We start from the raw sequence: 14,947 nt of genomic DNA on the forward strand, positions 1-14,947 counted from the left end.
GATTTTAAACTGAAATAACTAGTAAGTACATAAAGGAGTGATCACATTTTTGAACAACTTTGCCATTCATGTTGTATGAGGTCGGTGGCCAGGTTTCTGGGCATTAGACATACTTATAATATGCTGAATATGAGATGTGCAAGGGTCACACAGAAGATGAACAACACTGCAACACCACTGACTTCCACAGGGTAATTTTTGCATTTTTTCCAGTGTTGCATCTCACATGTTTTCCTTCTCTGAATTGTGTATTTCTTCTGCGGTGCATAAATAGAAGGGTTTACTGAATTCTATGACAATTCTCAGCATTTATGAACACATAGTATCTTGGAGTCTTTTGAGATATTTTTCTTTCAAACACATTTAATTTTCTTTAACTGAGATGGATTTCCCACTTACAACCTTAAGGTGGAAAGAATGTTTAAACCGAAGATATTAATAAACAATCATATTTATAACAAAATCTTATTTAAGATTTTGAAGTCTCCCTAAGATTTGAAAAGCGCTTAATTTTCTCACAAAAATCGTTGCTTTATATGATTTCTACTTCCTAGTCATCTCCATTTCTCCACGCCATCTCACTCAAAAATAGGAGGGCACCTCTAGAAGTACTAACTTTTACTCAAACTTTTTACTTCGGAGAAGCAGACATTTTGGTCATTGCTGACTGTTTAACTGGAAGGGTATAGAAAATGCTGTCTGTCCTTGTCCTGGTACTGCACAATATTTTCATTAATTATTTGGAATGCGTAGATGGTATTGGGATTTGTAAGCATTGTGGAGGACAGTATCAGAACTGAAAATATTCTTAAGGTGCTGGAGAAAAGATGGGAAGTAACAATGCTGCTTGGCAGGGACAGGAGCTCTAATTGTGCATCAATACAATGTAGGAAATACGTGGCAAAGCAACAGTTCTGTAGGAAAGGTTCCAGCAGTACCGCAGAGCACATACTGAATTAAATGAGTAACATCGCATTGTTCCAAAAAATACACTTGCCCTGGGATGTAAAATGAGGATATGTACTCTAAGATCTGCATTCAGCTTGGCTCTGGTAATAATTTGGTTATAGTATCGTGTCTTACTCATCCTCTGTGGTCTCTTTTGGGTACCACACTTGCGAAAAATGTCAGGCAATTATAGTATGGATGAGATACAAGAGTGATCAGAGATACAGAAGACATGAAATAACTTAGTTTATTTATGACAGAGAAAAGGAGAGCAAGGAGAAACATGATAGTTCTCAAACATGGAAATATTTCAAAGGCTGTGGTAAGGAAGAAGATAATACTTTCTCCACTGGGGATAGGACAAGAAACACATTTTTTGAAAGGGTGGTATGGCTGACTCATTAGAAAGAACTTTGTTATTGCATGGGTCACTAGACATCTGTCAGGAATAGGTTGGGTGTAGCTGATCTGGAGTTAGGGCAGAGGTGAATACTGGTAGACTCCTCGAACTCCCTTCCAGATGGGTTTACTGTGATGCTGTGGTCTTTTCTACAGGCATTCCCTTTTTGGTCCTCTCCCAGGTCCAACCCGTACCTTTACTTGTGCTTTACGTGTGTAGGCTGTGTAAACGGACACTGTCTCAGATTTTGCCAGGACCTGCTGATACACGGAGTATGTGCAATCTATAAAGCTAACAAACGGCTCACACTGTTTTTCATCCCACTTTATGTGTGTCAGAGCGGCAGATTTATGAGAAGTAGGAATTCAGTATTTCAGATTCAGCCATTGCAGCCTATCAGACCATTCAGCTTTGGCGTAAGGCGTTAGGGCTCGTCCTAAGGAGCTTTGGCTGTAGCAACCATGAGAGCCCCAAAAGGCAGCCTCTTTTTTAAAGCTCCAGGGTAGGCACCCATTTGTCCATAGGTAGTTATTTGCAGGTTAGAGGGTCCAAAAGCAGAAAGCTTAGCCTGCATCTATAGATGACTTGGAAGTGTCCTTTAAAGTGTGGAGCAGAAAATACTTTAAGTGATGATCATGATGATCAGCCGTGCTCCGTGTAAGACAGCTGAATTGTCAGTGTTACTGCTTTGTTCTGTGTCATTTCTTACAGAAATTGTAAAACGTGCAGCCTTGTCTCTTAATTGGGTTTTACAAATCATGATGCTTCCCTGCGCTGAGAGCACACTGTGCATTAACAGCTTTTAGGCTTCTTCATGCTTCCTGGAATTTAACGAATATCTGGCCTCTATACATAAAAATCTACAGTGCAGAGTATTGCTAAAGAGCGTAAGACAGCAGCACACGCGCTAAATTCGGACTTGTAAATTGTACATCTGAGGTCATTTTAGGTATTTACTCAGCTAGTCCTTGTTGTCGTGGTATGGGAACCTCTTGCATCCCAGGAGCGATTCATTGTATGTGGAAGCCAACACACAGCTCGGTGCTACCCTCATCACAGGCTGACCATGGGCTCACTTCCACTGGGAACACTGTACATCATTTATCAAGTTTGGCAAGCAAAGTGCTAAGTAAGAATAAATATTTTTAGCACTCCTTTGTGTAAAACAGGTCTCTATTTTTTATTTTACATAGCTAGAGAAATAACTGAGCCATCACCAAATTTACTAAATAACACAATATTTGACAGTGGGTTAAATTATTTGCTATCATATTTCTTACTAATTTTGCCTGTTTTAATAAACCAGTATGTTTGCATATCCTTTTTTTTTTTTTTTAAATATGTATGTATAACTATCTCTTGAGTCATCTGGAAGTATCACCTTCAGATTATGAAATATTTGTAGCTAGTTGTGATAAGAGGGTTTCCTAAATGTTTTTCTTTTTCCCACCAAAAAAAAATCAAAAAGTAGGATTTTTTTGATTTAAAATAATTAAAGACATGAACTTTGAGCAACCTGACCTGTGAAAGATGTCCCTGCTTACAGCAGGGGGGTTGGACTTGGTGATCTTTAAAGGTCCTTTCCGACTCAAACTATTCTATGAATTTATGATTCCATGAATTTTGCCTTGTCACCAAATTGTGAGGTTCTAAATTTTTACTACTGTCTCCAGTGTTTTATGCGTTATGAACAGTTATTTGATGTTTTGGGGAGATAGTTACTTAAATGATAAATATTTTTTCAGCTTCATGATTGTATTTTGGAATTTCTTTAACAAGAAGGATATTGAATAACAAAAAATGCATTCCAGCATCAAATTTTCACATGACCTATCTCTTGTTCTTAAACTTACGAGTTTCAGGATTCATAAAGTGGTGCAGGACTTCTGAAAGCACTTTGATTATGGAATATGTACAACTAACTAATATCGGCCTATCAACTTCAACTTCTGCCAGTTTAAGATTTAAATCAAAATTAACAGTATGTATTTTTATCATACTGCAAGAGTGCTTAAGCCAACTTGAAATTAAGGGGTTTGTCTATAAACCAGCCCTAGATTGTCTGAATTCTTTTATTCTGCTTCTATAGAACTTTTTATAGTGCGTTCAAATCACGGTATCCAAATGCTTCCCAGTAATGCGTCAAACAACACGACTAACACCTGTCATATTTCTGTTCTTTCATCCCTCCCTCAGGGTTTGAGGGAAATTTTGTTAGCCAATTCTTCTCATGTATACACATGTATGATTATTCTGCTCATCCAGAGATACACACACAGCCTCACACACGTTGGTAAGTATTTGTTAGAGAGAACGCTTTTAATTAGAGTGAACTATCTTAATTTCCATGGTTTCTGGGAGATTTTACTATACAGTCCTGGGTGACCTAAATATCTCTAGGCAGATGAGTTTTCCTATCGCTGCTCCACATAACCATTGCCAAGATCTTTGTTCTGGAGACACAGTTATCTCATTGGGATTTCCTGTCGATCTCTGAAGATGAATAAAAGCAGTTTCCACTGGTATTTTGAATGGGTAGTGTCGTGGTTTAAGCCCAGCCAGGAACTAGGCACCACGCAGCTGCTCACTCACTCTCCCCAACCCACCCGAGTGGGGTGAGGAGAATTGGAAAAAAAGTAAAACTTGGGGGTTGAGATAAGAGCAATTTAATAAATAAAGTAAAATAAAATTTAATACTACTACTAATAAAATAGAATAATAATAATAATAGTAGTAAAGAAAAGGAATATAATATAATAAAATAAAATAAATAAATAAATAAAGAATGAACAAGAAAACCCCAAGTGATGCACAATGCAATTGCTCACCACCCGCTGACCGATGCCCGAGCAGCGATCGGCCCCTCCCGGCCAACTCCCCCCAGTTTATATACTGGGCACGACGTCACATGGTGTGGACTATCCCTTTGGCCGGTTTGGGTCAGCTCTCCTGGCCGTGCTCCCTCCCAGCTTCTTGTGCCCCTGCTCGCTGGCAGAGCATGGGAAACTGAAAAATCCTGAACTTAGGATAAGCGCTACTTAGCAACAACTACAACATCAGTGTGTTATCAACATTAGCCTCACACTAAATCCAAAACACACTGTACCAGCCACTAGGAAGAAAATTAACACTATCCCAGCCAGACCCAGGACAGGTAGGTAGGAGGTACTGGCCAAACTAGGGTGTAACATCTCAGCTTTCCTTTGCAGAAATCTGAGCAGAAATATAAAGAGGTAATGTCATGCTGTCAGCACCCTGTCATTCTTGCATATAAGCTCAGTCAAAGAGGAGGTAGAAGGAAGAGTTATTTTTCTTTTGGACTGTGGCTTTGAACCCTAGGCTTAATATATGAAAATATTACAGGTGTCCTGCCTTGTGTGTCCTGGAAAATAGTGCTTCATGTTGCTCAGTTGCTCCATGCCTCTTGATTATCCTCACAATGAATCTTCGGGGGTATCAGTAAAACTTTTCCTAATTTAAGGGCTTCATATCTGTTTCCATCCATACTGACAGATGTGTTTAAACTGATTTGAAATATGAGTACGACTAAGTTGTTCCCTTTGCAGAGCTTGGTGATTGGGTTGATCACTGTCTTTTTGGCCATTTCTGTTTGTTTGACTTTCACCTGGAATTCATTAAAAACATGATGGCCCTGACCACGCTTTCTGAGGAAAGTGTATTAGCTCTTAGATCAGTTGTGGTTCTTTAGCTTTTTTTCAGCTTCTGCTGGTGGCAGGCTATCTTTTTTCCTAGGGTCTAATAATAGAGTATTAAAAAGGACATGAAATAATACTCGTCCAGGTTTTTGAAAGTCAAAAAAATAATTCCCTGCATCTCCAAGGGACAAAACTATGTCAAAATATATCAGTGACAAGAAGGTGAGGTTAACACTGTCATGACAGTGAATGTTTGAGCTGTGTATCTGTGGGTTACCAGAAACAAATGAGACCAAAGCAATCACTGGAGGAAAAGAGGGTTAAAATATTGCAAGCCTCTGTTTTATCTTTACTGATACCTGTGTCCTTGCTTCACAGTAGGGCTGGTGTTTTTCTGCAGAATGATGGCAAGGAGCAGCTTATCTTATCCATGCAATTTAATTCTAAACTCTTGTGAATGAACAGATGGTTTACGTAGCTAAGTCTTGTTTAATGGGTGTATTGCTAATGACATTAGGTCAGTTCCCAGCTAAACCTCTAATGCTAATCCTTGAAAAAACAAACCCATCAGATATACCCAGTCTTCACTGGAAAGCTGGGGAGTGATAGATCTTTATGCGGTGCTAGCGGGGCAACAGCTGTCAAAGAGCTTCTGACTTGCAGGGGAAAAATGCTTTGGTCTAGGCTTTGTCTTTATGGCTTTGCAAACCAGGGTTCAATTCGAATGTTTTACAGCAACCGATAAAGCAGAGTAGAAGGTATAAGGGTGTCTGCAGACACTTTCAAAAAGCTGTGTAAGTGCCTTTCACCCACCTCCACACACAGTACCCACAATAGTAATTCTCCTAAGTTTCATAGGTTGTAAGGCACATTTTGAAAATGGCACACGTACGGCTCAGAAAGTGTTTTTTGCATTCCTCTCAAGAGAGAGAAGATGTGTTAAATAGGCATAACACAGGTTCCTCTGGAGTGACATTGCTGAGCACACACTGCCCGTCAGCCCTCGCCAAGCCGGTGTACAGCAATGTCAGTGTGGAGTTGGGTGCAAGAGGATCAGTATAACTTCTGAAAAGCTTTTGCTGCAGATACCTGACATCCAAGTTCGTAAGCAATAGGTGGGCAGAGAATCTTGGCATTACAGTATGTTCAGATGCCAGTGTCTTGGTAATTGTAAAACACACTTTTCTGAACGGATGTTCTAAATAGCTTCATAGGCCGTGCATCACATCAGATTTATTCCAGAACAGGTTATGTTTCTCTGAGGAAATTGAGGGATATCCTTATCCTGAGGAGTATTTCAGAGTAGCAGCAGCCTACCATTACAAAGGTGGCCTAGTAAAGTTGCTCTGTTCAACCATCAGCTCCATGCAAAATGAGTAACAGCTTTTAAGAACATCTGCTCTAAAACAAATTGAGGCTGCTATAATTAAGAGACGTACCTGGATATATCATGAGCATCTATTTTATTTTGTGCCATTGTCTCTCTTGTGTTAAAATTCTTACATTTTTTTTCTACAATTACTCTATTTATCAGTATTTCCTTCTTCACAGTGTCTTTTGTAACTGTTTTCCATTCTATGTTATTTACCCCTTTAATAATACAACTGATGGTATTACAAATAATTACTGGCTCACAATGAGAACTGTTAAAATCCCTGCTGCCCACGTGTACACACTGTGGTTTATGTAATGGAAATATTTATCCTGTTGTGGGAAACGCCGAGTAACACAACTTGTGGCTTACCTTCTAGGAATGAAAGCCACGTATAGCAGTCTTATCCAGCATTTGTGATACGTTCCTTGCCTTGTTTACCAGGGACTTGATATTGGGCTTTCCTCTTTATTTCTGTAGGTTCTGTACAGACTAAAGGAGAAGATCCAGTTGTCACTGAGACAAGAGAAGGAAAAGAAGCAGGAGATCCACCTCTCGCCCCTTCCCCTGCAGACATCTCAGTCCGAGTATAAGACCACCAACAGCATGGTCCAGCCTGAACAGGCTCCAAAGGTTGTCAATGTTGTAGTGGACCCTCAAGGCCAGTGTGTTCCTGAGCTCAAACCTCCTCTGTGTGCCAGTCCGTCTCCTTTCAGAATGAAACCTGTGGGGCTCCAGGAAAGGTAGGATGGCGCCCGGCGCGTTCAGCATTTATTCTGTTTGTTATACTCACACTGCATGATTTCATATGTGTCACTTCTGTCAATGAATGGGAGACTTGGCTGTACAGACACCTGAGAAGTGGGATTTTGGTGTGTTAATATCTACCTCATGGGTATTCTCTCCTTTCCTTTTCATATGAGCAAAGGTCCAGAAGTTTGGGCTGAGATTAACTGCAGTACTGGAATTCTTTTTGCTAATTTGTTTCTTCCACTTCCCAACAATTACTCCAAAGAAATAATTTTTCATTTTCCATTGATTTTTGCCTTTTTTGATCCTGGAGTTCCTGGCAGAGGGCACAAGGGCTGGTTATGTTTCGCCAGCAAAGGACATTCTCATTGTCAGGGAGTCCATAGCACATGGGAAACTCAGAAGGAAGAAATATTTATACCAACTGACTGCATTTACCAATCTCATACCATGTTTCCTTTATCACCTTTAGATAATTTTTCTTCTTAAATCCAGCTTCCCATGATGATCGGGATACAGTCATAAGGTCTACAGGCTTTACAAAAAAGATAAATAAGTGATTAGTAATGAAACCGACCCTTGTGTGCAGCAACTCAGAAATACTTGGTCACCAAACCTTGCCACTCATTCTGCCTTTCAAAAACTGGGCCAGTGCTCTTTTTATAAAACTAGTTATTCTTCCCACAGGAGAATGCACACTGACATCTGTCTCTCCTCTGCTAGAAACCTATATAATTTTCTTGCCTGATGGCTGCAGGCCGCTTTCATAAAGCATCAGTGCTCTGAATAACTAACGTAGCATGCAGCCGTGCAACTGAACTCTTCTACCCCGGCACAGACGGTAAATGAGAGAACAGACGCCACGCAGATATGATGGGGAAATCAGAATGAAAAGGAGACCAAATGGAGCCTCATCTGTGAGGACTCTCAGAGTTGAGCAGTAACCCTGATTCAGCTTGAACCGTGGGATTTCAATGACAGAGATTTTATCAATGGCTATATGAGCCACAGACAGAGCTAAGGGAGGGGGATTGATTCTTCCATGAGTAAAAGATGCTTTCAGCATCTTTTTTCAGCATCTTATGACAGGCAGAGCTGTCATAAAATAGGTGGTAGTGTCACTGCAGCTAAAAAAATAAGGAATGGAGGAAACAAGTAAGTACATTTTGATAGTTGCTCTCATTCCACAAGGCCCTAGATGTAGAGCACATGAGCATGGGGATCACATAGCTAGTTTATAATACCTAGTACCTAACATAGCATATGTAATAGTTGAGAGGGATTAGGGTGAAGGAATTTGTGGAGGGAGTTTATACTTAAGGACTGGGGAAGAAATTTTTCCATTGCTCAGACAAAGAAAATAAAAACTATTGATCTAGAATCTTACCTTCCACCACCACAGATAGGAACTCAGCATTTAATACTCCTAAACCAAATTTCATCCTTTGGAAGGAGAAAGTTCTGGGTCAGATGTGTCAAAATGGAGAGCTGAGATACAAAGAGGAAACTAAACCTGATGTTTGATCAAATAAACCAGGCATTTCAGCTTTTTACTAAGGAAAAAGAAGTTGAAGGAACTTAGCACTTCAGTTTCTAATGTAAAAGAACACCAATAGGCCATTGCGAAAAAGTGAAAACAATTGTGATAACATCCCATTCTGCAGTTCTTTTTGTCATGTTTAACACAGTTACATTTTATTGGCCCAAGCCCACTTCTAAGAAATGGTGATTTAAGTTTCTTTCAAGCTCAGTGATATGGAGGTCTGGGGATGTGAGGGGGAGAACTTTAGGGAATAGGTTGTCTTCTCTTCCTCTGAAATAAGCAGCTATTTTTGTATATATTTCGTTTTTATTTACTATACCTTGTACTATGAACAAATTTTCACACATTTTGACACACACAGAAGCATTGGAGGCAAAAAGTAATACTGCAGCAACACATTTTGCCTCAGACATCATCCAATGACCAGGTATGTGGACAGTTTAAAACCCCTCTCCACCTTTCTGCCCCACAACAACCTTGCACTAGGCAACCTTGGGCCATCCTCGTGCAACACGGGAGCCGTGGACCTCACAGCATGGGTCTGCACCCTGCAAGCAGCACGCTGTGCACAGAACAGTCTGCTCGCAGCCCTTTTTCTGTCAGTGCGGAGTTGGATCAAGCCTGGAGGTCCCCTCCTGCCCGTAGCCACAGCTCAGGGGCACCCACTCAGTAATGTTTGCTACCCAGATTTTGGTTTCTGCCAGGGGAAGAAGCTCTTGGCAGGCTAGTGTGGATATGGGAACTCCTTGACAAACTTAGCGTCGAGATTCCTTTGGCCAGGTGGCTTGACAGTGGTTCCTGAGCAGTATTTTCTAACTATCGAGACTCCCTGGTTTGATTCCTTAAGTGTGATCCACAGTCATGAAATGCCTCATATGATCCAGCCCAAACGGTATCTCTTCAAAGAGAAATCGATGGACCATGGGCCAAACCAGAGAGTGAGCCAACCACTGTGCCTAGCCGTCGAGATGAGAAGTTTGTGGCAGTATCTCTGAAGGATGGGACAGAAAGGCGGATGATGCCTGCCTCTCCAGCTCTGCACACTAGGTGCTGCTTTGAGGAGCACACCTAAATGCAAAAATACAGTGGACCTGAGTTTTCACAAAGCACCACATCAGCATCTGGTCCTCTGGACCTTTCCATTTTCAGTAGGAATAGCATTGGCTGTGTCCTGGTTTCAGCTGGGATAGAGTTAATTTTCTTTCTAGTAGCTGGTATAGTGTCATGTTTTGGATTTAGTGTGAGAAGAATGTCGATAACACACTGATGTTTTCAGTTGTTGCTCAGTAGTGATTATACCAAGTCAAGGGTTTTTCAGCTTCTCATGCCCAGCCAGCAAGAAGGCTGGAGGGGCACAAGGAGTTGGGAGGGGACACAGCCAGGACAGCTGACTCCAACTGGCCACAGGGTTATTCCATACCATGTGACGTCATGCCCAGTATATAAACTGGGGGGAGTTGGCCTGGGGGGAGATCGCTGCTCAGGAACTAACTGGGCATCAGTTGGCGAGTGGTGAGCAATTGCATTGTGCATCACTTGTTTTGTATATTTTATTATTATTATTATTGTTGTTGTTGTTGTTGTTGTTGTTGTTGTTCCCTTCCTTTTCTGTCCTGTTAAACTGTCTTTATCTCAACCCACAAGTTTTACTTTTTTTTCTTATTGTCTCCCCCATCCCACTTCGGGGGGGGACCAAGGAAGTGGCAGCGTGGGGCTTAACTACCGGCTGGGGTTAAACCACGACAGGCTGGTACAGAGGCAGACAAATTGTTAATCGACAACCGCCCATAGATCAAAATGTTTCTGGGAGTTTGTCCAGCTTCTTAAAATGTATTTTGCTTCTGAATACCAGAGCCAAGTCCACATACGTTTGTTTCTGCATGTCGGGAAAGGCTCTTAGTCAGCTCTTTCCCTAAGACACAGCTCCCCCAGCAGATTAGGCACCATTTGCGCTATCACACGTGTAGAACGCCGCAGATGATTTTTCTGTGACAGTACACGCCCCAGTGCTTGGTGCCTTGCTGAATGCAGTTGGGAGGGGGTCTGGGTGCAGGGTGGGTGACATCGAGAGCTGGCAGGTGGCACTGCCACCCCCCCAAACCCCCTCACATCTGGCGGCGAGGTGGCATCTGCATTTTTTATTCTTTGGCTGTAGCTCTCGGAGGAGGGAAGGTGGTCACGTAGTCAGGATGGTGACTGGCCCAGTGGCACCGGGAGGCGAGTTATTTTCCTGGATACTGGTCGGGGACGTGCGCCCATGGGTGGCGTGTGGCTGGGGAAGGGATGGAGCGGTGGTGGCCAAGAGTGGAGAAAGGACCGACAGGTATGGAGGTGAGAGGGCTGTTAGAACAAAGAAGCACTGACCCCTTTCTGTTACAATCAACCATAGAATCATAGAATCGTTTAGGTTGGAAAAGACCTTTAAGATCATCGAGTCCAACCGTCAACCCAACACCGCCATGCCCACTAAACCATGTCCTGAAGTGATAGATGCTGGGGCAGGCAGGTGAATGGCCGTCTTCAGAGCCTCCTGGCATCCTCCGGATCGTTCAGTACAGAATGCTTCAAAGTTGCTCTCTTCTGGTGTTTTCACAACTGCTGCTCCTTTGCAGCAAAGACCTTCTCCATCGGCAACCCACACAGTGCCGCTACTGACCAAAGGAGCGGGAGAGCTAATGTTCTGCCGTGGGTGTCTTCAGTGATGAACTGTCACAATATCAGAGTGCCAATGCCTGAATTTAGGACGTAAATGATCCTTTTCTCTTCTGTGAGCATATCCACGAGTATTGCATCAGTGTTTATTTTTCTACTTAGGCTTTTATAGGTCTATACAAATAAGATAGATAGGATTTTCCTTCAGCAGGGTAAGGCTTCCTTTTATTCTGCTGGTTGGCCAAAAATTCATCTTGATATAAATGGTCCCAGCCAAAATCAGAATCTGGTGAAGTGGGATGTGATGTTTTAAATGTCATTCTGACATGTCAAGCGTTGAAAATTCTTAGTACGAGCAGTAAGTTTTTAAAACACAAGTATGGTGGGGATATAAATATAAATATAAATATAAATATAAATATAAATATAAATATAAAAGCTACCACACCAGTACAGTATTTACTTGTTTTACAACTGGATTTACTTTTCCTCCAGCCACTGCTGCTGTGAGTTTTAGTTCCAGTATTATTTGTGACTAGGACAACTGTATGTCAACTGACTAGTGCACAATATACTGTTTTGTTCAAATAAGTTACTCCCTATCTAGCATGCAAAAGTACATGGAAGAAAAGAAAATGTGGAAAATAGCTTTTCTACTCTGTATGTTAAAAAACAAACAGTGCTTTGGAAAGTCTTCTCAAGCTTTTGTATTCCATCCTAGCCACAAAGACCTAAACCTTCTAAATGATCAGTGGGAAAAATCGCAGCACTATGTTTTCTCAGTCTGTTACATATTCATTGGAAATTCTGTCTAAAAGGGAGAGCTCCTCATGCTCACAAATCAGGATGCTAGGGGCATGCAGGACTCTCATTCAGACCAAGTAACATTTTACATGTGCTTCGTGCTAATTTTTTTTTCTATGCAATAAATACAAGAGAGTGGAGAATATAATAGGAAAGAAGTTTGGCAAATAGAGCAAAAACCTGGCAGATAAGTGAAATAATAAAATATTTTTTAAATGTGAAATAAAAGAATTCTGTAACGGTATGGAAGCGCTGCTGGAACACAGGAAAACAGATGATACTCTGTGAAAGGGAAGGCAGGCAACACCAGCGTGAGCAAAACTGGAGGGGAGAGGGCTGCTCACTGACATCATGCAATATATGCTGTGCAACCAAGTCTCCAACCTCTAGAGAAAATCTGTAGGCATCAGAATAGAGAACAGTAGGGGGAAAATCACCTAAATCAATGTCAAGTGTAACTCCCTACGAACATAACAGATAGGACCGAATCTTGGCTTGAACTCTGATTGTGAGAACCATGTGTGATGTTACTTTTCCCCCCAAAGCACAGCAATACTATAAAAACCCTATGCCACGGTTAGTAGACTGTAACCAGTAGGATTTCTCTTAGCATCTTGAAGAAGCCTGTAAATTGACAGCAGAATTCTTTTCTCCAGTTCTAAGAAGTAAGAGTATAGCTCACTGTAAGTATCATGAAATAAAAGTTAAAATAATGTGTGTTATAAAGCTGCTAAATGCTCACCTCTGTCCACTTCCTTATAAGATGAGAAAAAGAGATATTCTGATGGAAAAGAAAGGCAATGTATTTTTAAATAATTTAAAAAAATGTATTCGGATAACCCATAGTAGTCTGTGGAACTCACGGCCAAAAGATAAAGTTTGAATCAGGAATGGATTAGCAAGAGGTACTCACACATACAGTCACACAAAAAATGAGAGCAATTATTGTTCTCTGCCTTTGGCGTCCTTCCTCAGAAACAACTTGTATTTGACATCTTTACAGAGAAAATTGTGAACAGTTTGGGCTTCAATTTGGAGGTGGAAGAAAATTCCTGTGTTAGTATTGATAACTATTCTCTTTTATTAGTTATTCTTCATAGACACACAAATTAAACTATTGTTCCGGTCACCTATACAATTTCTGTGCCCTGTCAATTGCCATTAGAATGACAAATGCTGTGGATCACAAACACTAACTATAATACCTATTCTCCTGGTGTTAGTAAAGCAGTATCCGTTAAAATGAATCATTATCTTAACAATACTGTATACCAAATAAAAACTCGTAAGAAATGTTGGAACCGGGGTAAAAAACCTGATGTGCTCTTTGCTTCGTTAATATAACGGCAGCTGCATCTCAGGATATCACTATTAAACCAAATCTCCGCTCTAATAGATGAGAAAAATTTCCAACAATTCTCTCTGGTTCTGTTCTGAGTTTTAGATCACAGAGCACAGTTGCTGCAAATATAGTTATGGTGTTGCTGATCTGTTATCTTTATACAAAACCGTCCATTGTGAGTAATCATTTCAAGTAATGCTCAGAGGGTAGCACCTTGCAGTTGGACTACTGTAAACATGCCAGTTTTTGTAGTTTATGACACAAGCATGGGAACTTAATATATTTACAGGAAGGGGCCTTGAATTTCCTGGCTAAAATATACTAGCTTTGCATAGATTTGGAGGATAAATTTACCCTATTGTGTGGAGCTGAATATGCTTTCTGCATTCTTAATTTAAATCCTAGGGATTGTTTTCAGGAAAATGTCAGTGTAATTGTTCAAAGCACAGCTATGTGCCAACATCGAAGTACTAGCTGGAGAACGATTTTACGGTGATATCCTATCAGAAGGAATTTGCAAAGCACCAGGGACCAGTAAACTGAGTTTGAGGTGGTAGGCAGGAATTTTTGTGCTCCGGTCCGTCTCTGCCACTGACTCATTAGAGCACTTTGGATGGATGTGGCATGTAAACCTCCTCCGGCCGCACTGCTAACCACTGGAGTGAGACCGGCTGGCTGGCGCGTCCCTCTGAAGAGACGTAGCAAAGATGAGAACCTTAACATGAAGTACAGTAAAAGTCCTACACGCTACTATTTGTCCACATCCTTTAAGAAGAGTGGGAGAATACGATAAAAAAACAAACCACTTTCTGAAGGACCCTGAAAATGCATTTCTCTCATTTGGCAGACCTCTCAGCTGTATTCTGTCCTGGTCTGTAAGATGCACTAATAACTTCAATACACCCAGAAACTCTTATTGCACCGAGGCCAGCTAGCAGAGGTTCATTAGTGTCCATACTGCCAAGCTCCCTTTACCTCCAAAAGAGCGGGGGCTGGATGCAGACGGCCTACTAGGAACGGTTTGTGCATGTGCTGGTTCCCAGACCGTGCCAGTGAATTGCTCTGGAGCACTCTTGTTGGCGAAGGCTAAAACCAAGCCGGGGCTGCGAGGCTTGAAACGTAGCAGTATCGATCACCGAGTTTCAGTGCCTGGGATTGTTTCCTGGCGCTGTTTAATTTCTTTTTGTAGGTGCAGCTTGCACGCGAAGAAGCGCGCAGCTGGTGCAGCAGCTGCCGTGAGGGCAGCAGTCCTGACTGCGGGCAGCCGCTCATGGGCTGTGCCTTTTAGTAACGCTCCTTTCAGCGCAGGCTGTGCCCGCAGCCTGGCACCCTGGCATCCCTCCTCCTCCTCGGGCCACCTCAACTACCTCGAAGGGCACACCAGGACTGCTGGCACCCGCACCTTGGGTAAGGGCGAGGGCTGAAAACCTGGGCTACCGAGGTGGGAGTAAGGAACGGCGAACGTGAAGTGGGGTCCAGC

At 41.8% G+C, this 14,947-nt stretch overlaps 1 protein-coding gene across 4 annotated transcripts in view; it reads left to right on the top strand.

The window, feature by feature from the left end:
- Nucleotides 1–14,947, top strand: part of PTPRR (protein tyrosine phosphatase receptor type R) — a 154,757-nt gene that overhangs the window by 87,881 nt on the left and 51,929 nt on the right. For all 4 annotated transcript variants that reach the window (XM_030003009.2, XM_030003010.2, XM_030003012.2 and 1 more), the window contains one exon: nucleotides 6,857–7,119. In XM_030003009.2, coding sequence (XP_029858869.1) covers nucleotides 6,857–7,119 — 263 coding nt within the window. The remainder of the gene's footprint in view (nucleotides 1–6,856; nucleotides 7,120–14,947) is intronic.

Source organism: Aquila chrysaetos, chromosome 26, assembly GCF_900496995.4.
Source record: "Aquila chrysaetos chrysaetos chromosome 26, bAquChr1.4, whole genome shotgun sequence".
Lineage (NCBI taxonomy): Eukaryota > Metazoa > Chordata > Aves > Accipitriformes > Accipitridae > Aquila > Aquila chrysaetos.